Below are 26733 nucleotides of genomic sequence, written 5' to 3'. Positions count from 1 at the left end.
AACAAACATGTATGCTTCTACAGAATAGCATAGATCAATGACTATTGATTTATCTAAAGCGTGTTTATTTTTCCCTGAGTACAGTCATTACTTAAACCTTCAACTTATCTGTTGAAACGTCAAAGAATAGCATACAGTATTTAGTAGTAATTTGTATTTAAACAAGTGCTTTTCCTTCTTTTTTATTGGCCAATGAAGCAGTTTATCATTTGGACAACTGTGACCACTTCTGAAAATTGTTCATGACAAGCCAAGAAATTGACGAAACAAGTATTTATTAAAAAATGTAATCAAGACATTTGAGATATATGTACACGGACCACCAGCTAAACAAGCATTTGCAATGCAATAGGTCTCGCAGCATTAAAGTTTGAGTTATTGGCATTGTATATGACAATGTGTTGCATTAATTTTTTAGCAAAGTCTGTATTGGTGTATAAAGATGATTTGCAAGATGATAGCGATGGAGTGGGGGATGGATGGATGGAGTGGAGGGGATGGATGGATGGATGGAGGGAATGGATTGATGGAGTGGGGGATGGATGGATGGATGGAGTGGAGGGATGGATGGATGGATGGATGGATGGAGTGGAGGGATGGATGGATGGATGGATGGATGGAGTGGAGGGGATTGATGATGGAGTGGGGGATGGATGGATGGATGGATGGATGGAGGGGATGGATGGATGGAGGGAATGGATTGATGGAGTGGGGGATGGATGGATGGAGTGGAGGGATGGATGGAGTGGAGGGAGGGGTGGATGGATGGATGGATGGAGTGGAGGGGATGGAGTGGAGAGGATGGATGGATGGGGGGATGGATGGATGGGGGATGGATGGATGGATGGGGGATGGATGGAGTGGTGGGGATGGAATTCATGTATGCATTAAAAAGAGGAATCTAAGGATAGAAATAAACGGGGCACCCTCCACTCGCATAGTGTACATAAATACTAGCCCCATTTATGCACCGCTCATTTCATTGTAGTGGGTGGTGCCCTACCTTCTGTACTCAAGCGAAAGGGGCAGCCTTATCCCATCTTAGGTAGTAAGATCCAGCAAACTGACTGATGCAACAGTTGACAATCTAGGAGATAGCAACTCACTCACACTCCTACATATACAACATTCCCTAACTAGCACATATCCTGCCCCTTTCGTGAACTGGGCCCAGGTATTTTCCCAGAATCACAGGAATTTGAGCCCAGGAGAGACTCAGCCTTGGTTCCCCAGTTTGCAGTCACAGCTCTGGCAGAGTGTGTCAGGCAGACGCCACATAAAAGCTCGGCTCGTTCTGGGCTCGAGGTTCTAACAGGACCTTGAGCTGAGCCAGGCTTCAGGCTTGAGCCTGGCTCGAGCTTTCAGTGGCTCGCTCGGCTCTTTAGTGAAGTTCATGCATCTTTCCACCTCTTCCAATAGTTTCTGTCTGCTGTTTACAAGCCCCGTGGTTTCTGTCAGTTTGAAGATTTACTACTGAAAATGTACTTCTGCACTGGAGTAAGATTCCGATCTCGCTGGTATTCGCAAAGGATTCCAGAACTTCTTGTAGGAATCGGCAGTGGTTACAGACTCCCACGATTAAATGTGAAACTCTTGTAAGGCACATGTGAGACTCCCTTTCTGCGTGTGTAGTTGTACTTGCTCTGCATTTAGCTTTAAAAGATGTGTTGTCTCTGCTGCAAAGTACTTTAACCTACACCCACCAGTTTGTGCTCCCCTCCTGGTGCTGCCCTGATTTGACATGACAATGCTCTCGATATATATCATGTGTGAAGACTACACATGGGGTTACTCCTGCACGGCGGGTGTGCGTCTGAGGCGCAGCTCACTGGTGCATGAGGCTCTGTGAATCAACAAAGTTCTGCAGAGAGGCGTCTCTTCTCTGCTCCAGGTGCCTGGCTCCAGGTGCCTGACACCCGACCGGTTTTCTACCCGCAGCACCGAAATGTTACTGTCCCAGCCGGTACACAAATGAGCAAAGTCGCCTAGAACCTGTATTTCTAGACCTTACCTTACATACTTCAAACATAAACTACACACAGAAAAAAACCAAGTTATGTGGATTTTTTTATTGCAGAAACAATTTTTATTAGCATGTTAGGTCAAATCAGTGCAATACAATGAGTAATTTATGCAGTAACATCCGATGATACAGGAGAACAGTACTTTTCTTGACCAGATGCCGTTCATGATAACAGTCCCGTAACCGCCCCCTCCCCGGATCCCACCCCCCTGGTCAGTGCGCCAGCTTCGACTCTCTTATCAGCTAATAAACAACAGTCAGTCACCTCCCCAGCCCAGTCGAGGGGAGGAGGTAAGTAGTGCATATCAACGGGGGACCCGAACCCCCAGGATCTCCGTTGTTACATGTTACAGTGGTGTATTGCACCGGGAATGGGGAACCTCTCAGCAGAGCCACCCTATGGTGTCACTATCTCGCCATCCTCACTCTGGTCATTCTCTGGCAATTGGAGCGCGGTCACCAGGGCCTCCCATGCTCTGGCCGACTAACGCCCTGTCGCTATCTAGCCGCCTGGCCTGTTGCAGCCGCAACGCGCTCTCTGCCTTCGCCCACCGCTCCAGAGTGGACCACCATCGCGAGTAACTGGGGCCCCGGCTAGACTTCCAATGCATGGTGATCTCCCGTTTGGCCAGTATCAGGCCCAAGTCATAGAATTTGGTGGTAATGCGATTGCGGGGGGTATGAGGGAACCACAACAGTAAGCAGACGCCCATATCCGCTTCAATGTGCCGATCCGTGACAGCATTCAGGCAGGCCACCACTGCTTCCCAGTAATCAGTGAGCTTCACACAAGACCATAACATGTGGGCAAAATCCGCGTCCTCTACACCACATCTAGGGCAGAGTGAGGATGCGCCCTCAAAATATCGCGAGATCTTAGCTGGCGTCAAGTATGCTCGGTGAAGGGAGAAAAACTGGACCAGCTGGAACCTGGCATTCCTAGTGCCCTTCCATGCCCGCCGCAAAAGCTGCGGCCACGTCGTCTCAGGGATCGGTCGCCCGATATCCCCCTCCCACTTGGCTCTCAGCCCATCCAGGGGCTGCAACGGTTCAGTCGACAGTCTCCGGTAGAGGCAGGTGAAGGCCTTGTGAGTGCCAGCCGCCATGACCACATACTGACAGCACGCAGATGTCGGTGGTTCAGAAAGGCCCTTCTTCCAATGACTCCGGATACCGGCCACCAGCGAGGCGTGCAACAGATAGTCCCCCCTCGGGAGGCCGTAAGCGTCGTGCAGCTCTTGAAACGAAAGCAGCGATCCCTCTTTGTACAAATCACCGAGCATTTGCAGGCCAAGTTCCTCCCAGGTCGCCAGCGCACACCAATCTCCCCCATGCGGGAAGGCGGTGCACATCCCTAGTGGGATCTCGGGGGCATATGGGCGAGCGACACCGGACCGCCTATGGCACCGCAGCCAGCAGTTTCTAATCGTCCGCTCCTCCCCTGTAAGCTGGGAAAGGTCCAACTTCTGGCCCAGAATTATAAAAGAAATAACGTATCTCGGAAGGATGCCGCCTGCGGCCCCCTCCGGGCCTCGGAATTCCAAAGCCACTGCTTGGGTAAGCCACTGCAGCTGTGCCGCCAAATAGTACCATTCAAAATCGGTGGCTGCTAGTCCCCCGTCTGATCTGGGGCGCATCAACGTGGTCAGCGCCACACGCCTCCTGCCCGCTCCCCAAATGAACTCGGTAATTAAAGAGCGAAGTCTGGTGAAAACCGATGTCGGGATCCAGACCAAAAAAACAAGTTATGTGGATAGTAATTGCAAAGAGCAATTTCCATCCCCATAAACTTTTTTTTTTAATTAAATGAGGGCTGTAAGCCCGTGCTTGGTGCTGCTTAAGTGCCTGACTGCCTCTTGTACTTTCTGTGATTAGTGAGGCAATCAGGACTTTCGAGTGGGAGACATGCTCTAGTGAGCATGTGTCCCTCAGCATTTCCATTCATAAAAATCCCCAATGCTAACTCGGACCTAGCACCAGCTGGAACAGCAGCAGCACTTCCTAATGTAGCCCACTATGTGTGTTCCAGAGCAGGAATTGCAGATAAGTGGGACTGGGGATGGAGACCGTCTATCATGCCTGCCAGCCTGGGGTTCATTTTAACCAATAACAAGCACAGGGAGGTGCACACAAGCACAGGGAGGTGCACACAAGCACAGGGATGCGCACACAAATAGTCAGTGATGGAGAGCTTTCCCTCCTAGGGAGCTTCATCTCACCCAGATGTCGTGTCCTTCCCTAGCGCAGAGAAGTAGTAAGCGCTGGAGAGCTTTCAGGGTGTGCAGCTGCCTTGCTGTTTCTGGTGTGTACGCACTGTGCCAGCTCCCTTCTCCATTCGTCCAACGCCCTGAAGCGGCACTGTCTCGTAGCGCCATCTCGCATGCTATGCAGTGGCGCATCCCACGTGTGGTGACGTGCTCTGCTTAGCACAGCGCGTCCCATCAACAACTACCGTGATAAAGACGGCCTTTCTTTCAGCCCCGTCGCATCCGGGCCAGTTCACTATTTTGTTTACAGCGCGTTTGTGGCCTGCGCCTTCCATTCCACGGTTCGGGAATGCCAGCCGACAGATTCAAATATGAAAAGCTGTTTAATTGCAACAAAAAAGTATCCTTGTGTTTTTATATAGCGCGGACTTTACCTGGGCTCCGACTCCTCTGTGCTCGTCAACAGGGTGGTCGCTACCTCGTGGGGACGTGCTGCTATCCGGGACGCTTTCTCCCCCCTGCGCTTAGCAATGCCTCCGCGGGCGCCGACGCTCGACTCCTCTCCACCGGCCACACGCACGAGTAACAACTCAAAACAAAACTGAAACATACGAACTGCGCGACGTGAGCTGTCTACGGTAGAAGCTCACGCGCGCGACCCAATCCCAAGGCGCATGGCAGAGTCCGATTCCGACGCGTGCGTCGGAATCGCTTCTTAATGTGCGCGTGGCCATCTCTTGTCTTCACTCGTTGTCGGCTGAGCCAACAGCTATAGTTCTCTGGCGATAACGCGCTTTGCGCCCTTCTAGCCGAGACCTAAAAAGGCTGCACCTATTAATTCAAACTAGATTTTGCTCATGAAAACCATGTTTTTCTCCTTAATTCTTGAGCACTATTGCTAGTTCTTTGAGACTTGTAGCATTTCAACACCGTGACCAGAGGCTGTCTGGAATTTCTGCTATTCATTAAATAGGATTAAAAAATAAGCTCAGGTTAATTTGTGGTCATGCCCGTACACCGGTCTGAAGCTTTGAGTTCCTATCTATCTGCACAGTGTCATTTACTGAGCGCTTTGTGCTTGCACTCTGATAATGCAGGGCCACTTTGGGAGTATTCTTTTCTCCTCCCATAGTGCACTACATGTTGTTGTTTTGTGAGCCATTTGCTTACATATTTGTTTTCCTTCATGCACTTTTGGGGCACTGGGAACCCTGGTTCCAATCTTACTGTACAATTGTGCTTATGAGCCTTCCCTAACAGAGGGGTACTGAATGTTGTTGGGGTGTGATGCACAACAGGAAGAATTATAGATGCAACAAGATGGGATACGGTATACACAAACCACCTACCCTGTTTTGAGTCCCATCAAATCCATTACTGTATTTTACTGGAAGTGGAAGCACGAAAAGGAAGTTTAGGGGAGGAAAGTGGTTCCTTTCAAACGTAGACATGAAGTCAGAGAATTCCTAACCGGCTATAAATGAAGTAGAGCACAGATCTTGAGTATAAGTCGAAACGTGAACAGCGGTTATCTAAATTCAAGATTTAAAGGAGACGTGAAAAACAAAGATTTGTTTTCTGCTGTATATAGAGGGTTAGTTCCGAGTACACACTTGCTAAGATCAAAGCTTCCTTCTAAGCAGGGTGTGATAACACAAATGAGCCCCATCTACAGGTAGTGGTTGATGAGCCTCCATCTTGGAATTGGCTAGCTGAGCTGCAATTTTCTTTTAGACATCCCTATAAAGATGAACAATTCTTGCACTGTTGAAAGCTTTATCCACCCAACACCATAGTGCACATTCATTAGTCCTTCATGCTGCCCCCTCACTGGACTATAGAATAACTGAGAGTTGGTGGTGGCTTACTTATTTTGCACGGGTACAAGTAAGAAACCTGCACCAGTGGGACAGAGTCCATCGACCTCTCCCTCACAGAATGCCATAAGTCCCTCTCGAACTGGGCTCGGGTAGTCCTTTGAGTGTGTGGCAGGGTTGTGCTTGTATCTGCATGTTGGTAGTGTATATTTTGTGTGGATGATACCCTCTAAAAGAACACAAAATATGCTGCACAAGACATGCCAGCTTATAAATATACTTAAAATAATGAAGTAGGCTGTTGCAGAGGTGGACACTGGAGCAAAATTGGCTTGTGCTGGTCCCGTGAAGCAACTTCTGGTTTTTTTCTGTGCCAACAGAGCATTGAAGCTTGGCTGGGGATTATGCTGATGTGTAATGGCAAATGCAGTTACGACCATCATGTCTTCCAAGACAGAGGTCCTGGGATGGTTCAGGTGGTAAGCCGGTGTTATCTGGCAGTACATGATTGAAAGGCAGTCTGGTTAGCTAGGGAAGAACCAGCAGAGAATGTCAAGAAATGCTGTGATCCTCAGGTCTACTGTGTTTCCAGACACTCCATATTTTCTTGGCTGAGTTGTGAGCGAGTGATTGTGTGCATTGTATTCATTCTGTAGCTCTGTTCTTCCATGCTAGCTCTCATGTAATACAGTTAGTTATGATCATTGTGGAGTGTCTCCCCTGATCTTTTTTGCATTCCACCTGACGATACCAGCCATTGGGCCATAGGCCATGCTAGTCTAAATGGACCTTTGTTATTATTTTTTATTTGTTTAAACAGAAAGGCATACTCCATACAGTGTTTCTCCAAGAATCTGTGCAAAACCTTTTATCACCCATCCTGAGGCGTTTTTGAAAAGCAAAGGTTTATGAAAAGTAGAATGAAGCCATGAAAGTAGGGAGTGAAGACTATATTAGTATGCTCTGGCTGCCCTGGCTTTCTCTCTGAATTGAAGTCAAACTTTAAATTCTTACATTTCCTGTTATCCTGCTACTCAGGATAATGTAGCAGCGTTAGAATTAAAAGGCAACAATAATTCTTCTTTTCCAATAGAGAAGACAGAAACCTGATTTTCGATCCTTCAGAACTTTTCCTGATTTTACTTTTTTTGTTCCCTGCAATGTGCTGGTACCTGCTGATTCTAAACCAGGCAGTGGCACAGACCCCTTTTAAGAACTGCAGTTTTGCTGGGCGATGCAAGTCATTTACCAATTCCTTAAGCAAAATACGTTTTAGAATGGCTGTGTTTTATGGTTTAAGTATAAATATTAAAGGGATGGCAAAATAAACCTAGTATGCAGTAGTGCCTCTGCCTAGTAAGTTTCCTGATTAAACATGCCTCCATAACAGTAAACATTAACATATGAATCGAAAAAGTCTTTATTCGGCTCGACCCATAAAAGCAAAATACAAGTAGATCAGATAAAAACATTTATAAATTCATGACAAAAGAATAAAACTGACATAAAAGTACAGCATTACAGAGGTCCCATAATGTTTCCACATGAATAGTACGCTCTTGATAAATTTGCAAACAGCATAACATATCGGGTGTAGGTAAATTCTGTAGATGTACCAAGGCAGCTTGATGCCTAATGTTAGCAGTGTGCAGATGAGGTACTAGAAAAGTGTGTGCGGAACACTAACCTGTGCAAAATAACATAAAGTGGCTTGTGCTTCGAGGTTGGAGTAGATCGCAGTAGCATATAAGAAGCAAATTAGACCACCTGCCCTGTATCGAAAAGCCATTAAATGCACAGTATGAAGTCTAAAACGAATAAGATCAAATCTGTATTGAAAAGAGTCCGATACGGTTCTAGCCTTGTAGAATCACATAGGGCTGTCCTCAAAGATTATACCTATAAATTAAACATCCTTGCCTTGTATGTTAAATGTTTTTTCTATGCTGTCTTTAGAGACTCATGTCAGAGAAAGTATGTTTCAGATATGAAAAACACAGAATTCTGAGTACATTATCAAGGGCCTGGCAATCAATCAAAAGGGCTTTTAACAATCCTGACTCCGGTTGATGCCAGATTTTATGCCACAATATATTGGGGCCCAACCCAATCAAATTCTCCTGGTAATTCATCCCAACTTCGATGTGACAGATTATATTCGCTGTGGACCTTGATACTGCCTACAGTGTGCATAGAAAGCTATCTTCAGTTCTTTGAAGTATGACCCCCTACAACCAGCTCCATATAAGGCCACTGCAGAGTATTGTGCCTTATAAATGTGAATAAGTTCCTTTGCAGCTCTATATTGGAGTCGATAAAATTCTAATGACTCCATCAGCAGCATTCGGAAATTGAATAGACCTGCTGTTAAGTAGATAAGACAACTTTAACTCCTGTGAAAGGGGATACCCAGATAGTTAACATTTTTAACCCTATTTATCAATGAGGCCCCTATCGCATGTTATTTGACCTTAGTTTTTCTAGGTCGTGAAACCATGGTAAAACGTGGACATGTTTAACTTTAGGTCTAGCTAGTTCTTAAAGGAGGCATCCCCATCCAACTAAATCTGTAATCCATTTGTTCCTCTTGCTCCAATCTGGAGCAAGTGCCTGCCACAAATTGTTAAATAGTCATGCAGGCCATTTATATAAAGTAAAAAGAGAAAGGAGGCCAAATACATTGTCAACTAGGATCAAAAAGTAGGAGGGGGTGGCAGAGGCATGGATTTCAATCTAACGAGCAAAGTAACATGTTTTAGACTCAATAAAAATCTCTCCGCTATCTTCCTTACCCAAAGACATGGTGCGCGGGCTCCACCGCAAATCCCCTTGTCGGGATAGCACCATACAAAGATCTTCAATGCAACAACATTGTTAATATCCTAGGAATACTCTTCACCTCCTTAATGCTCAGTTGCACTGCCTTAGCCGTTTCAACTTGCATAAAAATAGACTTTTTAGTTATACACTGCTGTCGTACAGGAATGAAACAGTGGCACAACACCCAATTGATAAATTTTCTTTTCTGATATTGAGTAGATTTTTTGAACACTCAAAGGTTTTAGAACTTCAGTTTGAGAACAGAAGAACCCAATAACAATCATAGGAGACATAACCTAGTTTAATTGTTACTCCTAAAATCACATCTCACCCTTCAAGTGATATTAGTACTATTAATACAGCGCTATCTGCCTCACATCCTCAACCAGTGCTCCTCCCAGGAAGTCTGTAGATGGGCCTGATGGAGTTGTACCTATCTCCGCGGTCATCACAAGTGGACAGAGCTCTTCCCTTATTGTATTCTGTAATGTCTCCAACTACTTTGCAGCAGGGATTGCAGTCCTCCTTCGGAAAGCCCCCCTTTGCAGATTGTCATACATCTCTACCTTGGATTGTGAACATAATACCCTTTTTGGTGGGCATCTCTGAAAAGTGTCTTTTTACAGACACTTAGAAGGTAAAATCTTTTGTTTTCCTGTCTAAGGAGTTTTAGAATTTGAGGCTTCTCGACCACAAAGACTTGTTACATCAAGCCTTGCAACGTCAAATTCCCAACTTGCACAGCTACCGCTGTGTTCTCAATTTTAGTGGTGAGGTCTCCACGGAGCATCTTGATGGATTCCATTGGAGCTCATTCCCAAAAGGTGAACTCTTGACCTAATCTGTTATGAATTTAAAAAGGCATGGTAAGTCTCCTATTCTCCCCATTATCAAGTCTTTTCCTAAAGCCATGCCTGCAGGTATCACAGTGGGGAAACTCAGGACAGGCCCCAAACCCTTTGATTTGGTCCAATTGATGGCACGCTTGAAACGCCCTAACAAAATAAAAACCCTGGCGAGTATCACTCTGTGCTATACTTCATATTTCTCCGTACTTCCTTGATTAGTTAACCCCTCGGATGCTGTTCACTCCCGTACCTGCTGCCCCAATAGCCTTTGCTTTGCCAGTTTCACCAGTGTCCTCCAACTTGTGAAAATGAGAAGGAAGCCTGGCTTAGCTGGTTCCTCCTCATTGAATAGCTGTTCCTGCCAGGGGAAAGTAAGCCCTTGTGTTGCAGGACACTGGCTCAGAGACACTGAGCCACCATCATTTTACAGGAAGCAGCATCTCCACCATTTTACCCTATTTAGGACACTACTGTGGGCCGAAAAATTGAGATAACCTCAGGAGCTCAAAAGAACATGGCCATTATGGCCACCGGACTGCTCAGCCACGGAAAATGAGTGAATTTTATATCTGATAGAGACATCTAGCTGCAGATTCCTTAACTTACAATATCCCCAGGCGTCAGGCTGGATCCGGAAAATCTTTTTCCCCAGTAATACCTCTGCACGCCAGAAGGCTGCGCTGCTCTGCTCCGTCCTGACGTCGTCCACGGAAGTGACGTCAATGGAGCCGTATAAGCACACCACGACGTGCTTGCGTCAGTTTTCTTCTTTTCCGCATCCTAACGCGGATCTGGGAAAGTAATACCTCGGGCCTGTTTTTGTTAATTACAGGCCTTTTGGGGGGCTGGTCGCGCCAGACTTGGAGCTGTACTACAGGGCGGCGCAGGACGCTCAGGCTTACTATTGGATCCATGGCTCGCCAGGTGTCCCGTTTCTCCGCATGGAAACTATTTGTGGAACTGCTCCCCCTTCCGGCCACGATATTTGAACCTGCTGAACACAGGACGGGACTTTTAGACTCCATTAATTCAACTCGCCATGCTTGGCATAAATTACTGCAATTACAAGCGGGGGCACTGCTCTACTCCCCGGTTATGCCTATTGAGTGGACAGTATGGCTGGCACCATGTTGAGATGGTGGGGTACTACGGGTGTTGCAAACCTTGAACGTAACCACGGCGGGGATTTATTTCAGGATGGCACAGTTGAAACTTGGGAGGAAGTAGGGGACCGCAACAGGCACTAACGCATGCTACAACAGTTTCAGTTTCACAGAGTCAGGAGGGCACTCCATGGGATGTTGGGATCCAACCTACAAGAACCACCCGAGATGCTAGAACTGTCCTATTTCATTAAAGCTGAGTCGCCACGCAAGATGGTGTCTAACATCTACAAGATAGCTGTCTCAAACAGCGAATCAATACACTAAAGCCTGGCTGGTTTGGCAACGAGATGTGCAACGTAACATCGGTGACGCTATGTGGACCTACTGCTGTACTAGCACCTATCGTATTTCATTACACGGAAGGCACAGGCTGATTCACTTTAAGTTTGTAAACAGAGTGTACTACACCCCGAAAGATTACACAGGTATGGTCTGCGGTATAGCCCGGCATGCGATAGATGTGATGCACAAAATGCTAATTTTATCCATCTAGCGTGGCATTGCCCGGGAGTTTATTAATACTGGGAGTCAATCTTTCTAGAATTAAGGAAGATTGTGGACACAGAACTCGCTCCAGACCCGGTCTGGGGTACTCTAAACGGTTGCCTAAGACAATACGCAGGCTGGTGGACATGGGTCTTCATTGCTAAGCGGAGGGTTGCAATGTGTTGGTCTAAGGGCCTATACCCACAATGACACAATGGGCACACAATATGCTTTATTGTAGCACACAAACAGAGAATTTCAGTGAATTGCTCCCCCCTCTGAGTAGACCTAAGAATTTGTGGGGGCTCTATACTACGTATTTGCTCACTAGAGATTCACACGAAGGCGAGGAGCCCCCGCAGCACTGGATGACAATGGGCAAACGTCTACCACTTAGATCCGCTGTTGGCGGAATATAATGAGCAGTGCCACTTAGATTATCTCGCCGGGCAGTTTGACACTCAGGGAGCAGCGTCAATATGGACATATGAGTATGCGGATCCAACGGCTGTCCACCCGATCGGTGACCAGTCATACTGACGCCACATCATACTAAGGACCACCTAATGTTACTTAATATTGTGTTATTTAATGACCATCGCATGTTGAATAGGCCTTGCACCGGTAGTTTTTGATGTACATCAAGAGCAAACTACACACACGTGCTCGCAAATTATATGGCTAATGTTTGCTGCCTGCCTGCTGGGTTGTTGGCTGAATAGCTGTGTTTCTTATTGTTTTTTGACAAGCTGCCGGCCCCAGGGTTGTAGGCGTGAACCTGTGTGAGACTGTGGTTCTTTTCAATAAAAAAATAAATAAAAATGACAGGCCTTTTCTATGCCTTTTCGCGTCCAGGAACAGTGTGTTCGATGCCCCTTGCGGGCTTCAAATTGTGCCGGTCCTGCTCGCGACAGATGTCAGCGACGGACCCTCACAAAATCTGTATATGGTGCTTGGGAGAGCCCCATGTCTCCGCTCAGCTGCGGCCGGACTCCCTGGGGGAACGCAGCATGAAGCTGCTGCCTGCCCGGATGTACTGAATGGCCCCTTTGCATTCGTCTACCTGTGGTAAGCATTTACCCTCCCTCCCTGGTGCACCTCCGGGCCCACAGGGGGGGTAGGGACTCAGGTTGGGACACAGCCGGCGGGTTTACCCTCTGTGCCAACCGAGTGCCCTGACTCTGACACCAGAGTTGCCGCGTTGTCTGGACTCGGCCCGGAGGGGCATCCCACGACGTCTAGCCCTTCCAAAGCGCTGTCGCACAGCCTTCCGAGGCTCCTTGCGGCATCGCTGGAGGTGGCTGCGGCGCACGACACTGCTTTGGCGTACTCTCTCCCCTAGGTTTCCACTTCGGGGAATGTTGAGTCGACGTCAGTCCAACTCAGAGCGGTCGAGGCCTTTTCGGAGGTCGCAGATGCTGGCTCAACTCGAGGAGTCAGGCCTTTTTGGAGGTCGCTGAGGCTGGCTGGACGAATTGAGGCCTCTTCGGAGGCCGCCAACGCCGGCTCCACTCGAGGGGTCGAGACCTTTTCGGAGGTCACCGGCTCGACTCGGGTAGTCGAGGTCTTTTCGGAGGTCGCCGACTCTTGCTCCACTCTGCCAGTCGGGGCATTTTCAGAGGTTTCCAACGCCGCCTCGACGTTGCCTCAAAGCCGGTACCGTCTCCTGCTTTATTGGTGGAGGATATGGTCCCGGTGGGTTCACCACCCCCGGAGTAATTTCACTGCTCTCCAGCGCGGGTGCCAATGGAGCATTGACCTACTCATCCTGCTGCTGAGCCTCTATTAAGAAGCCGATTTAGCTTGCGTCCATCACCTACTGATGACTTGCTCTCACCGCCTCGCGGGGCCAATAGGGCGAGTGGGAGGTTCGTCAGTGCTGTTTGCAGGGCTGCAAACCTTTTAAGGATGGAGCCGCCCTCAGTCTCTAGTCCTTCGGAGCCTTTGCTGGATATTCTCCACCAGGGCGTGGTGAACATGGAACCATTGTTACCTTTTGCGGAGCCATTTTTTGACATCCTTCTCGGAACATGGGCACGGCCCTCCTCGAGGGACCCCTGGATCTGCTGTGGCACATCGCCATTGGCCGGCTCCCACTGACCCCACCTGTTTGACTCTCCATCCTGGAGCTGGAGGACTTGTGCTTCAGGCAGTTCTCTCTCCGACTCCTGTTCCGTTGCATCCTCCCTCTCAGGAATCTCAGTGGTTGGAGTCATATGGCCGTGATGTGTTTGCATCCGCAAGCTCGGGACTCCGGTCCTTCAGCACATTGTGTGTATTTGTTCGGGCTACATTTGCCCTTTGGGACGCTGTTGAACGGCTCCTCCCCTCGTTGCCAGAGAACAGTTGTGCCGATGTGGCCCACCTCATCAGTGATGGCCATGATATGGCGCACTTTTTAATTAGGTCTGCCATGGACACCACGGACTCTGGGTCGTACTATGGCCAGGTCGGTTGCATAAGCCGCCACGCGTGGTTGCGTTTTCCCTGAGCATGTTCAGGAGCGACTTAGAGATATACCATTTGATAGGGTCACTCTTTTTTACGCCCATGTTGATTCGGCGGTCAGGCGCCTCCTGTATATGTATGTTCCTTGGTTTTAATCTTCGTGGAGGATTTTTGGTTTGTGAATGTGGGCTGCAGATGTTCTGGGTTGTGTGGCTGCTTAGCCGTGTTGTTTACTTATTCTGGTACAGCTGGTTAAGCTCGGTTTACCTTCCTTTTGAGCCTCTGCCTACGAGCTTGTCTCAAGAGGGACCCTTCTTTTGTAGGGTTGTGCCTTACCCTATGTGGGGTATTGGTTGGCAATCATATTGCTACTCTTCCTTGCCCAGGAACTTTTGACGCAAGCTGACTCTTCATACTGTTGTAGGATGTCTCCTCTGGTGAGATCCATAGGATTGGTTTCTCTCCAAGGGTTACCATTCGTTGTCTACGGTTGGTCCATAATATATCCCTGCCTCCGTAGGGGTTTTTGTCACCCTGGCGTGTTCCTACAACCTCGCTGTGCACGTCTTGCCTGTCTATCGATGGACATGCGCCCCTGAGTGGGGTGGGGGCAGGTCATCCCTGGCATGGTTTCCGGTTCCTTGTTTCTTGCGGGACATGGGGTCCGGTTTGTCCCCTCCTGTCCTATGCATATTCCTAGTTCTCAAGGAGTGGCTCTGGTCTATGCCTTTTTGCCACTGGATCTGTGCTCCACCCCTGATGTTTTTCTGGGTGTGAGTTCTTACTCCCATTCTGGCGCAGGTGCTTCTTTATGTAGCATTACTGTGTGTATTCTTCTCGACGTTCTCCATTATGGTAAACAGTGTCGGTCTTTGGCAGTGTAGGTTTTTGGCGCCAGGCTTCTGTCGGTGCCTTCTTTCTATCCTTTATGGGCAATCTTGTGGTCTATGTTTCCGCTGTCTCTCGGCAGACAAGGATTCTTCCCCCTCGGGGATCTGTTATTGTTTCTGCATTCTTAACTGTTATGCAGCACACCGGTGCCGTAATACCGCTTGCATGACTCCCCTATTTAGGATTAGTCACTCCACGTACATGTGTCGACATTCTTGTCTCCTTGAGGGTATATTGTGGATTTTACACGCCACTGGGTGCTCGCATACTAAGTCTTTTTGCCTTAGTGTCAGTCATTTTTGCTTACTCTTTCCTTCGGGATAGTGTCCTCTGTGTTTATAGCCTTGCAGGTTATCCACTCACGGTGGTGCCTTTTAATTTGTTTGTCTTCCTCATGAGCTTTTGCTCAGTGGTGGCTCCTCTGTCTCTGTTGGCACTAGGCTCTGGGCTCGGCTCTGTCACTGTTGTCACATGTCCTAGGCAGTACACATTAATGTGTTTTTTCATACACCCATGGGCCTCATGCTGGGGCTCCTGTTCTTGGGTGGACAGTCTTCCACCTCTCCCCTGTTTCTTGTGGCTTCCACTGTGGTGTGTGCTCAGGCGGTATTCTCTACCGTTGTCATGTTGTTTTGGATTATAGAGACGGATGCTTGGATCCTTCTTGAAGGTCTTGCTGCATTGTCTCTGATGTTGGCACGGAACCTTCTAATTCTGTTTTTTCTTTCGTCCGTGTCTTGGCGAGAGAGGTCTCACACCGTCCCTCGTCGGATTTGGTGTCTTTACCATCCCTTGTTCATACTCCTTAAGGTGGGTCATGGGTCTGATGCCTGTTGTCCTGGCATTGCGGTTTCCACCATTTTTTCGTCAGCAGTTGACAAATATGTTCTCCTGGAACTTGGTGGTTGTTTAGCACACCCTCCTCCTATGGGGTATGGCTTTGGAATCTATTTTAAGTTAAGGAATCTGCTGCAAGATGTCTCTATCAGATGGAAGAGTTACTTACCTTCGGTAATGATATTTCTGGTAGAGACACAGTCTAGCCGCAGATTCCTTAACACCCGCCCATCCTCCCCACTCTGCGAATACTTTTTCATATGATGTCTTTTCACCCAGCCTCCCTCTTTCTGGGGGCCTTGGTCTTCCAGAGATGTGCTCTCTCACCTCACTCTGGGATAGGGTGTGTTGTTCTACGTGGGGGCTTTCGGCCTCTTCTCTATCCTAGTGTTGGTTGGTGGCGCGTTCTCACAGCTTCCTTTGGCACAGGGGGTGTTCTTCGGCTTTTGAGCCATTTGGCTCTCCACTCTTTCCACGTTTTTTAGGTGGCTTAGGTCTATAATTTTCACTGCCTTCTCATGTTGATCCACCTGTGTTCTTCACACGTGGAGTTATTTTGTTTTTACTTCCCTCCCACCGCCCCACATGTGCCTCCTTCTTTCTATGGCAGTCGATTGGGTTGGGTTCTCTTTGGTACTGTAGTCCCTCCATCACTGGAGGGTGTGTGCAGTGAACTTCTGGTGGTCGTTCACGTCTCATCACTTGTCTGGCAACATGTTCCTTCAATATTGTAGTTCTTTTACCTTCCCTCCTGTGATGATAATCTGTGTCTGCCTTGTCGTATCCTTTGTGTCGCAGCCACGACATGAGGCGCAGCTTGGTGCTTTTTTAGGCCCTTGCTTGCAGCACGGGCTCTGTGAGTTCCCTCCAGTCCTTCCTGGTGCTGGGTGCTTTTTCAACTTACTTTGGTCTCTCGTTATAAATGATTTACTCTTTTTTTACCACACACTGTTCCTATGCTATCGCAGTTTTTGTCATGGCTCCGCGTTGTGGCGCGAAAAAGTTTCCTGTAGAAAACAGACATCAGCACGCCGGGGGGAGGGGGGAGCTCATATGGCTCCAAGCGGCACCGCCTCCCGGTGTGCAGAGGTATTGCTGGGGGAAAAAGATTTTCCGGATCCAGTCTTACGCCTGGGGATATTCTAAGTTAAGTAATCTGCGGCTAGACTGTGTCTCTACCAGATATATCGTTACCGAAGGTAAGTAACTCTTCCTTTGGGTATTGGGTATATGGAACAAACTCCACTGTTTTAATGTGAGAAATGTTCTTGGGGCTCCAAGGCAGTCAGAGGTTACTATTGAGCATGAACTAGAAAAGTGATTGTCGTTTACCTCTAGTAGCCTGTGACCATAATACTGGTGCATGCTCATTCCACCAAAGCTAAAAGGCTTTGACCAGTGCACTAGCACGCGGAGTCCTGGTCCTGGACATCTGATTTCTAGGGACAGGGCTTTCCCCTTTCAGGGCCTTAGTTTTCCACACCATTCTTAGGGGGTTCTTCATGGCTCTACGCTCCTGGCGTAGAAAGTTGTGAAAACAAACTGACATCAGAGCACTGGCGTGGCGCCTATGTAGGCACTGCTCACATCACTTACAGCGCACAGGACGCTGACTACGGTACGCAAAGCCGAACGACACCACCTACCGGCACAGGGGTATTGCTCATGTAAAATTTCTGGATCCAGTGTGATGCCTGGGAATAATTCTAAGGTAAGGAATCTGCAGCTAGATAGTCTCTACCAGATAAGGTGTTACAGAGGGTAAGTAACTTGTTCATTCATACTGCAGTTAGACGTAGACATTCATATTTTGGACCTACTATACAAAGGAAGACCTGGCCTCCTTCACATTCTTAAAAGTTAAAAGATTAGGCCACATGGTGGTCACAGTTGCTTGATTTTCAACAACCATTTCAAACTGATTAATTGTGGATTAAATGAGCTATTCCTGCGTGCTAAATCTGTTAATTGTGTGAACCAGACTCCACAAAGTGCAGATTTTCAGCACCAACATAAGCAACTTTTCTGATATTATGAGAGACATGAGTGTAATACCCCCCATGTGGCTTATTTAACAAACTTTTACATCATAGCTATGGCTAGGTTTACCACTAGTTTGCTGCTGGTACTCAAACCTTACTCTTTGATATAGCTAAGATGGACACAAGCATGAATTCCCTTCTATTCTAAGAATGGTCATTGTTTGTTGGACTTTTTTTATTGTATTCTATTTTCATTTGATTCATTCTTTTTTGGAAACCATTTATTAGGTTTTATTCTTTCGTGCTAGGAAACTGTGGAGAGTTAATTAGTAATTCCCGTACTTTTTTTTTAATAGAATCAGGACTATTTGTCTTGTCAATTACAAATACATTTTCCTTTTTTGTTTAGATTTAGACAATAAACTTATTTTAGTTATGAAGTAAATTTTCCTGGCGATATTCATCCAGGGCAAATCTGCCAAAGCCCAATCAATGCAGGGCAACTTTCACAAAAGTGGAGAGACTGACTTTAACTCCTATTTCTGGCAGAGAACACTTAGTGTGTGAAGTGCATATGGCACTATCATGTGCAGGAAGTAGATGACTGATCAGGGCACCTGTCTTTTAGTGACTCAGAAGGTATATCGTCGCATTGACTTTGCTGAAGTCCTGAAGTGCTTGTCTTCCTGGCTCCGAAGTTGAGGGTATGCTTCATGATGTGGACTTTTTTTAACATTACATATTTGAACATTGGACAGGTGTCCCAAAGAAAAAATAGAAATGGTAAATACTTTTTTGTCTTAATTTTAAGCTTCTACTTTTGGCAACTCTTTCTTCACTTTGCTGTAACATTGCCCCACTGTAAGGCAACACTCTATTTGAGTGTTGTATATTTATTCTTAATAAATTAGGAAATAGGAGGAGGCGTTCCCTTTACCCATGTGCGTATTGGATGAAAAATACTGTTTTCTCATTCACTGTAATTGTGTTTTGATTAATTTAGACAGGTCAAATAAAAGTACAAGTTGTTAAACATATTTCCATTTTCCATTTAAGGTTGCAGCACCAGGTGAAAAAACACAACCTTGTTGTAGCTTCTTATGATGTTGTGAGGAATGACATTGATTTCTTCAGGTATAGTGTCACATTTTCACATAGTCATTGTGTTGCCAAGATTCACTCATGATCAACATAACTGATGTTTTCTTTTTGTACTCTACTTCTCCTCAGAAATATTAAGTTTAATTATTGTATTCTTGATGAAGGTCACATCATCAAAAATGGAAAAACCAAGCTATCCAAAGCTGTAAAGCAGTTGTCTGCTAACTACAGGGTAATTCTTTCTGGAACCCCAATCCAGGTATTTAAGACCGTTTTTATGTTTTCTTTTCCCTTTGTTTAAATTGGATATGAGGGGTGTAAAGCAGAATTGGTCTTCTATGTGGTTGATAATTTGCGTGACTGCTACTGAATAGTATTATATTTATACATACTGCACTGGGGAAGGTTTTCTGGAATCCCTGGGCAGTAGTGTTTTGGGCTGAGACTTTTTAACTGACAAACTAGGTACACTCCTTCAGCACATGACCTGTAGTATAGCTAAGTTGAGCGGTCCAAGGGTTACTTAGTCAGGAGTTAACAGTCAAATCATTGTCCAATCTGTGTTTGTACCCAAAAAGTAAACAACTCTGTGCTATGCATAAAATATATAGGAAACAGCAATGCACACAGTCATACTGAGAATGTAATCACTCTTAGGCTGCTCCCAGACTCTTTTAGGTACGAGGTATTGTACTAAGCCAGCCAATGCAGAATTGAACAAATTCTCCTGTGCAAAATAGTAGGTTGTAGTCTTCTGATGCTCTTCCTGAATGGTGCCCCTCCAAACCTAGATATCAAGTGATTGGATGGTAAAAAGTATTCTTTCCCCAATATTAGAATTCCTGTATGTCTCTTTTGCTTTGTATCTTTAAGTGACATACTCCTAATTCTGTCAGTCGGTGGCTGAGTTAGCACTTCTCTAGTAGGTGTACATAGTCATTCAAACAATGGGTAAAGGCTATGTGGACACTGCCTGGTCCTGCCAGTTTCTTTGGTCCCTGGCATTATGTCCTGGAGTTCGCCTTGAGGCTGGGAAAAGGTGAGGCTGCACAGGGGGGCCCTTTCTGCTTGCTGCAGTCACGGACCAGTAGGGCTGCTTTTGTGGATCTTCCTCAGCCTGAAAAACAATCCCATCACCCAAACAAAATGACTAGCACCACCTGGTCGCAATGATGATCTAGTTAGAGTTGTAGGCCTCTGAAATCGGTTGTGATCCTTCTGAATGTCAGGCTATTTGAGGTGTTTTTGATTCATGAGATGAAACAGTTGTATTTGCGATAGTTCTGAGCACCCAGATGTCACAGGCACTTGGCTATCAGGGATTTTATCTTATACTTTATGCCGCCCCACCCCACTGGCTGACTTCCACAGCTCTCCATGAACTGATCGAAGGGAAATCCAAGTGGTCACACGTAAGCGGTTCTGGCCACATTCTGGAGGTGCAGATACTTCCCTGTGCTACAACTGCCCGGCTGCATTTTTTCCTGCAATGCTCCTAATGGCTCCTCTCTTCTATACAGGATTTCCTTCATGCAGAGACTTCCTTTCCCTAGCATATACAGTCAGTAGGCTCTTACGAGGTGGTTTCATTGCAGCTCTACCTAGAAGAATGCATACATTTCCGTTCCCAAACCTGGCAAGTGAAGTTGGTAGTCGGCCCCTCCCAACCTTGGAGCTCAAGGGCCTGTCTTGGTTTCTGCTGGTGTGTGGCCCTTGGCACTATTCTGTGAGAAATTGTGGCACGCGTGGGGCTCATCTGCTTCATACTTACACCGAGTTTGCAAGCCGTGAAAGTGTATTTTTCTGTTTTCAGATAATCTCACTTTTGCATATACCGCCCTGACTGGTCAAGCCTCAGTCTCTGTCCTGTAGAGCAGGAAGGAGCGATGGGGCGATTTGAACTTGGCTACCTTTCAACATGTTGGAAGTGATTGCCCGAAGGATGAATGGATCAAGAAGGGGACATGAGCTGCCGTCCACACCTTTGTCTGGTCTACTACAGAAGGCCTCATTAGTGCTTTGGAGGAGCCCTGCCATACACATTCTCATGCTCCCTCCAGCTGCCATCTTTCGTACCACTCAAACAGGAGATCCCTAACGGATTCCTGGGACCCGCAGTCAAGCAAACCACATATGCCCTATGCTGATACTACTACGCATACATGAGTTAAACATAGAATCAACATCAAATTCCCCCTATGTAAGGAGCGAAGGACTCAGTTGAATAAGACAGGTGGACGATTTTAAGCAGGATAGGCTAGTAAGCTACTCTCATTTTGCTAAAACAAGGTTAAATGTCCCATCCTGCAGGTATGATCAGTCTCTGTCACCATTGCAAATCCTCTCCAGCCCATAGGGCTGATAAGTTCTGCCCAGCAAAGGGAGACTCGCATTTTGTGCCCCTCAAACCACGGAGCCCAGCTTCTGGTTTCATTCCATGTCGTTGTAGGCCTGCAATCGGGAATTTTCCATCTCCCATGTGGAGTCCTACAGGGTTCGGCCTTGTCTCCAACATTATTTAATCTATATGTCAGTCCCCTGGCTCGAGTAATCAAAGAGCATGGCAAAATGTTGGTGTCGGATGCTAACGACACTCAACTAGTGGTCTCTGTGACACAAAATGTGGGATTAACAGCCAATAGGTTCCGTAAGTGCCGCACAGATGTAATGGCGTGGATTAATTCGAACTTTTTAAAGATAAATACAGAAAAAAACATGGTCCTAGAGTTTGGGCAACTACCTTCAGTATGGAGCCTGGTGGCCTCCTGAGGCAGGCATTTGTCCAGTCCCTGTGCCCAAGGCCAGGAACCTGGGATTTGTGCTTGACAAGGACCTCAAACTTTACTCGAGAATAAATCTAGTTTCCTCTGCATGTTTTTTCACATTAAAAATCCTGCGGAATATTCTGCCCTTCATTCCTTTGTCACTTCGGAAAACAGTGGTCGGAGCTCTGGTTTTGTCCAGAATGGATTATTGTAATGCCCTATATGTAGGAGTTGACATGGGACAGATCAAAAAACTTCAATCGATTCAGAATGCAGCGGCTCAGTTTCTACTTAGTTTACTTAAATACCACCTGACGTCAGCGGTGATTAAGGAGCTACATTGGCTCCCAATCCATAAGAGAGTGAACTTTAAAGCCCTATGCCTACTCCACAAGGTTATATACGGAGGAGGGGCTGCAGACATTCAAACCTTGTTTTCTGTATACCATCCCCAGAGCTTTCAGGTCTGCCAATACAGGATTGGTTTGTGTCCCTAGAATAAAAAGAGTTAGATGGGGAGGAACGGGTTTCTCTTACCAAGCATCCATCTTATGGAACTCCCCCCCCTGTGACAATCAGGTTAGAATCCAATAAGGTCTTTTTCAGGAAAATTATAAAGACCTGGCTCTTTTCAAGGTCTTAAGATCTGTTGTTGTCTGCATCATATTCACCCAGCGCCAAGACGCCTCTGCATAAGTGCGCTTTATAAGCTCGTCAGTCAGTCAGCCAAGCACGATTGTGTGCACTGAGGCCAAAAGAAAATCTAGCATAATCAGACTTGCTACACAGGGAGATCAGGCCGAATACTGATGCTCTCCATAGCCGTGCTGAAACCTTTTCCCTCCCAACACTACATATTAAATTATTGATGGTTAACCATGCAGAATTGGATTGTTTCCACAAAATGTTACACACTGATGACACAAATAACATAACATAAGGTGAACAAAACGCATCTGCAATCTAGGTATTAGTGGCAAAGCATTCTCAGTTCTGGATGGGTGCTCATACGGACTTATATTATAACAATTTGATTAAATCACAGGAAACAAGTAGGCAAACCTGTATTAAAGTGCTTAACTTCAGGAAAGCCAGTATGGGAGGTAGTGTTTGCAGTTCTGACAGCGAAAGCATGGCGCGCACTTCCCTTCTCGTTCAGAGCGGAAAGCTCCCTGATGCCTTTCAGAAAAGCTCTTCAAAACGTTTTTATTTTAATCATTCCGGCGCAGATGTATCCCGATCTCAGTATCAGCGCCAGGAAACCTTTGGGTATTTGCGTGCTTAATAAAATCTAAGCTAAGCGAATCCATTCAACCATGTGGAAAATATTTAGCAAAATGTGCACCCTAATGCATAATATAATACCATTGTTAAGTGTGGGGAGGGGTCTGGTTTCAGATTTCCATCTAGTTTAAGCAAATTTAATAATTAAATACAATTCCATGGAGTACAAATGAAACAAAACAAAACTGTTATACAAACTACAAATGTGTAAAGTATACAAAACGATTTTTCAAATGTTGGTTGCTCCTGGTCAGTTAAGTCATTTCTGACTTGTAAATGGCTTGTCTGCTATGTTGTGTTTTAAGTAGTTTTCGGCACTAGGATGGCATGCATAGCGAGGATTTTTATGGGTAAATTAGAATAACTACTTTGGCAATTGTTACATAACCAGTAGTTTCGAATGCCTTTTTTTCTTCTTTTTTTTAGAACAATGTTTTAGAGTTGTGGTCTTTGTTTGACTTCCTTATGCCTGGATTTCTGGGTACAGAACGCCAGTTTGCAGCTAGATATGGAAAACCAATTTTAGCGAGTAGGGATGCTCGAAGCTCCTCACGGGACCAGGAGGCAGGTAAGTGTTTTTTTGTTTTTTTAACTAGGATGCATTGAAAAATAAATATGCACTTGTTGTCAAATCAAACAATATTTGTTCTTGTCTCATCATTCTCAGATTTGTTAATTTGTGAAATTACTCTACTGTTGAAACAATACTTGATTGATTGCTGTGAAGTTTTTACCTATTACAGCAGCGTAAAGTTCCTGTCTTGAAATTTCGAAGAGAACAAAAATGTTGTATTTGTTTAGATCTTTTTGACAAGGATTCCTCAAATGTTGAATACATCTAAGGTTTCCAGACCATCCATACTGGGACTTGCTTCTTTGGGTAACTTATCAACATTTTATTTGTTTAATTCTCACTTATCTGATAAGAGACATTTAGCCTCAGAACCCTTACCTTTGAATTTCCCAGGCGTCAGACTGGATCCAGAAGATTATTCTTATAGCAGTCCCCTTGTACGCCGGTAGACGGCATCAGTCGGCTCCGCGTGACGTCTGCGTCACCTATATGGGCGCCACCTCGTCGAGCTGATGCCAGTTCTTTCTGCGTCAGTCAAGGCTGATCCGTGAAGAGAACTGCCATCTTTCACTTTTGACAAGATTTTTTTTATTTGTACTTTTTGTTGACCCCCCCCTGCCCTTTTTTCTATGGTGTGTAGGAAGATCATGTTTAAGAAGACTTAAGGTGTCAAACCTTGCGCCACCTGTCACTGTGACATGTCAGTGATAGACCCGCATTAGGTTTGCTTGTGGTGACAGGAGCACAACCAAGACTCCCAAGTTGTGCTCCAACTGTGGGCAATGGCTCCCTAAGGCTTTGATGGAGGGGTCCCTAAAGCTGCTTGTGGCCCAGCAGGCAAGGCCACGCGGTCTCTTTGGAGGTCTCGGTCCCAGTCGAGGGGAAGCTCCCAAGTACTCTTCGTAACACTCACGATTATCTTTGGGACCTTCAGGTAAGAGGCACAAGAAGTGGAAGCGGGCTTTGACTTCATCTGATCCGTCAGCCGAAGCGACGGGGGAGCCTCAGCGTTCAAGGCCTCATTCTCTGGAACCTGTGCCTGGTTTGCCTCCCTGCGGCCCCACTTTTCCAGGATCCGGAGCGACCCCCACTCAATTGAAATTATTTTATGGTCATCCGCCCAATTTTGAGCAGCCCGACCCCTCCAGCGTGCCTTTAGACCCTGCAGGGTCAGTGGGGGCTCCATTAGGTTCTGCTCTGGCCCAGATGCAAATGTCTCCCACTGCATCCGGCTACGAATCTGGACTGGTGCCGGTCGTGCCATTGTGACCTTCCCCGATGCCAGTTCCGATGCTACTGGCGCTCACCTGTGACACCAGTCATATTCTCATCCCTGACTGCCCAGAGCCGGTAACGCATCGACCGACACGTATTCTGGTGCAGATAGGACCAACTGGTCCTTTGTCGCTTCCTGACCCCTATTCTGGAGGGCTAGGATTGGGAGAAGAATGGGAGGGGTTGCTGGACCCTTTAGAAGACCTGCCTTATGAGAACATGGACTGGTATGAGGAGTTGTGTGAAGCCAGCGGTCTGGATACCTTCCCAGATACTGGCATGCTTTCTCCTGCTACAGAGGAGAGCAACGTATGCAGTGGTGGTGAGTGGGCCGCTTATGTCCTTGGCCTCCAGCTACCCTCGGTGGTGGTCAAGACTAGCATGTTATTGGAGGTGCGACAACCGGGAAACTACTTCTTTGGAATCCCTGCTCCCTTTTAATGAAACCCTCATGGACGTCCTTCAGGTAACGTGGTCCATACCTAGCACAGGGGCTCCTGTGAACAAGTGGATCGCCCACGGCCACAGCCGTACCTCAGTCAACACAATGTTCCTCCCTACCCTCCCCACTCCAGAGAGTGTGTTCCAAGCTTCTACTTCTAAAGGCGCGTTCCCTGCAACTCCCCTGGACACGGAATCGAAGAGGCTGGACAGTTAAGGCACACATGTTTGCCCCAGTATTGGAACTTTCATAGATTCCCATGCTTTGTATCATTCCCCGTTGTCGGAATGGGAGCCTCGGTAGTATAAAAAACCATAGAAACAAAAGAGAAACCTAGGCCTAGGCCTCATCTCATTTTGTATTCTATCCACCTCTTTTTGTGAAAAAGAGACCAAACTTTTGCCAGGACCAATCAGAGCAGCCTCACCCTCTAGAACCTTCCTGAGAGAGCTCAGAGCCTCAGATTTTTCTACCGCACGTTGTGCTAGGGAGTCTCCACTGAGCTCTGCTCAGTTTTCACTGTTTTTCTACTTATTTCTTCAAGTTTCTGCTTCAAATCGTCATGTCTGACAAGGAGAAGAAGGCCTTATTCAGGTCCTGTGCCTCTTGTGGCAAAAAACGTCTTTTTGTGGAGGATAAGCACGATAATTGCATTTATTGCTTATATCCTGACCACAAGGCCACAGACTGCAAGATCTGCAGGACTTTCTCGAACAAGACTCTTCGGGACAGAGAAGGCCGGCTACTTACCTGGCTTCAGAAGATGAAGACACGCAAGGAGGTGCTCTCTTCGGATGAGGAGTATTCCGTGTCTGCTGCTTCCTCGCAAAGATCAAAGAAGAGGGGTAGGTCTCCCCCTGGTTCTTCGACATCTGAGCCCCCTCTTAAAGCCCCTCACAAGATCTCTGACAGGTCTGAGAGGGCTGGTCCCCTTCAATCTCCTCACGAAAGTGTAAAGGAGAGGCAGGGACAGGCTACAGCAGTGGTGCCAGCCTTAAAGGACAAAAAGGAGGTGGTGATCCTTTCTCCTCCGTCCAAAAAGATCAAGCCCAGTGATAAACACTCTACTGGCACTTCAGGATCTGGGCCGGAGAAAAAACAGCGTCCGTCGACGACGAGAACACCAGGTACGTCGACGACTGTGACTTTGGCTAAAGTTCTCGCTGTTTCTGTGGCTCCGTCGACGGGCTCGTCGACGGTAGCGGTGTCCACGACGACGACTTCGTCGACGTTCAAGGTTCCGAGCTCGTCGACGATGATGGCTTCCACGTCGACGACGACTAGCAGGCCGCTGTCGACGGCCGCAACGACGACGAAGACTACGTCGACGACGTCGACGACGACGGCTTCCACGTCGACGACGATGATAATGACGACGAGTTCGTCGACGAGACCGTCGACGGTGGTCCCATCGACGACGAGGATTGTGTCGACGAAGGCTGTGGTGCAGTCGACGGTTACAGTAACTGATGCTCCGACGACGACGGCGTCGTCGACGAGACCGTCGACGGTCCAAAAAGTGCATTTTCCAGTTCAGAGAATGAAAATCACGCCGGAGATGACGTCTCCGCGACTAGTCTCTTCCCATCTACCGACAATGCTGTTAGATGATGAGTCTGACGAGGATGAGTTTCAGGACAATTATGGACCTGCCTATAGTCCCTCGGACTTGAACGTAAAGTTGCAGGAGACGGACACGGAGGAGTATTTCGACCAGGCAGGTGGCCAACAACTACATCCTTATGTTGTGGAAGAGCGACATCCGCC

General features: G+C 46.9%; 1 protein-coding gene across 2 annotated transcripts in view; it reads left to right on the top strand.

Annotated features, from left to right (window-relative positions):
* The window catches only part of BTAF1 (B-TFIID TATA-box binding protein associated factor 1), a 984515-nt gene that overhangs the window by 795412 nt on the left and 162370 nt on the right, over window positions 1-26733 (top strand). For both annotated transcript variants that reach the window (XM_078643429.1, XM_078643428.1), the window contains exons 29-31: window positions 18582-18659; window positions 18756-18885; window positions 23102-23243. In XM_078643429.1, coding sequence (XP_078499555.1) covers window positions 18582-18659; window positions 18756-18885; window positions 23102-23243 — 350 coding nt within the window. The remainder of the gene's footprint in view (window positions 1-18581; window positions 18660-18755; window positions 18886-23101; window positions 23244-26733) is intronic.

The sequence above is a fragment of the Lissotriton helveticus genome, chromosome 5_1, assembly GCF_964261635.1.
Source record: "Lissotriton helveticus chromosome 5_1, aLisHel1.1, whole genome shotgun sequence".
In the NCBI taxonomy this organism is placed as follows: domain Eukaryota; kingdom Metazoa; phylum Chordata; class Amphibia; order Caudata; family Salamandridae; genus Lissotriton; species Lissotriton helveticus.
Note: the sequence above shows the minus strand (reverse complement) of the source record. Positions and strands in the feature narration are given on the sequence as shown.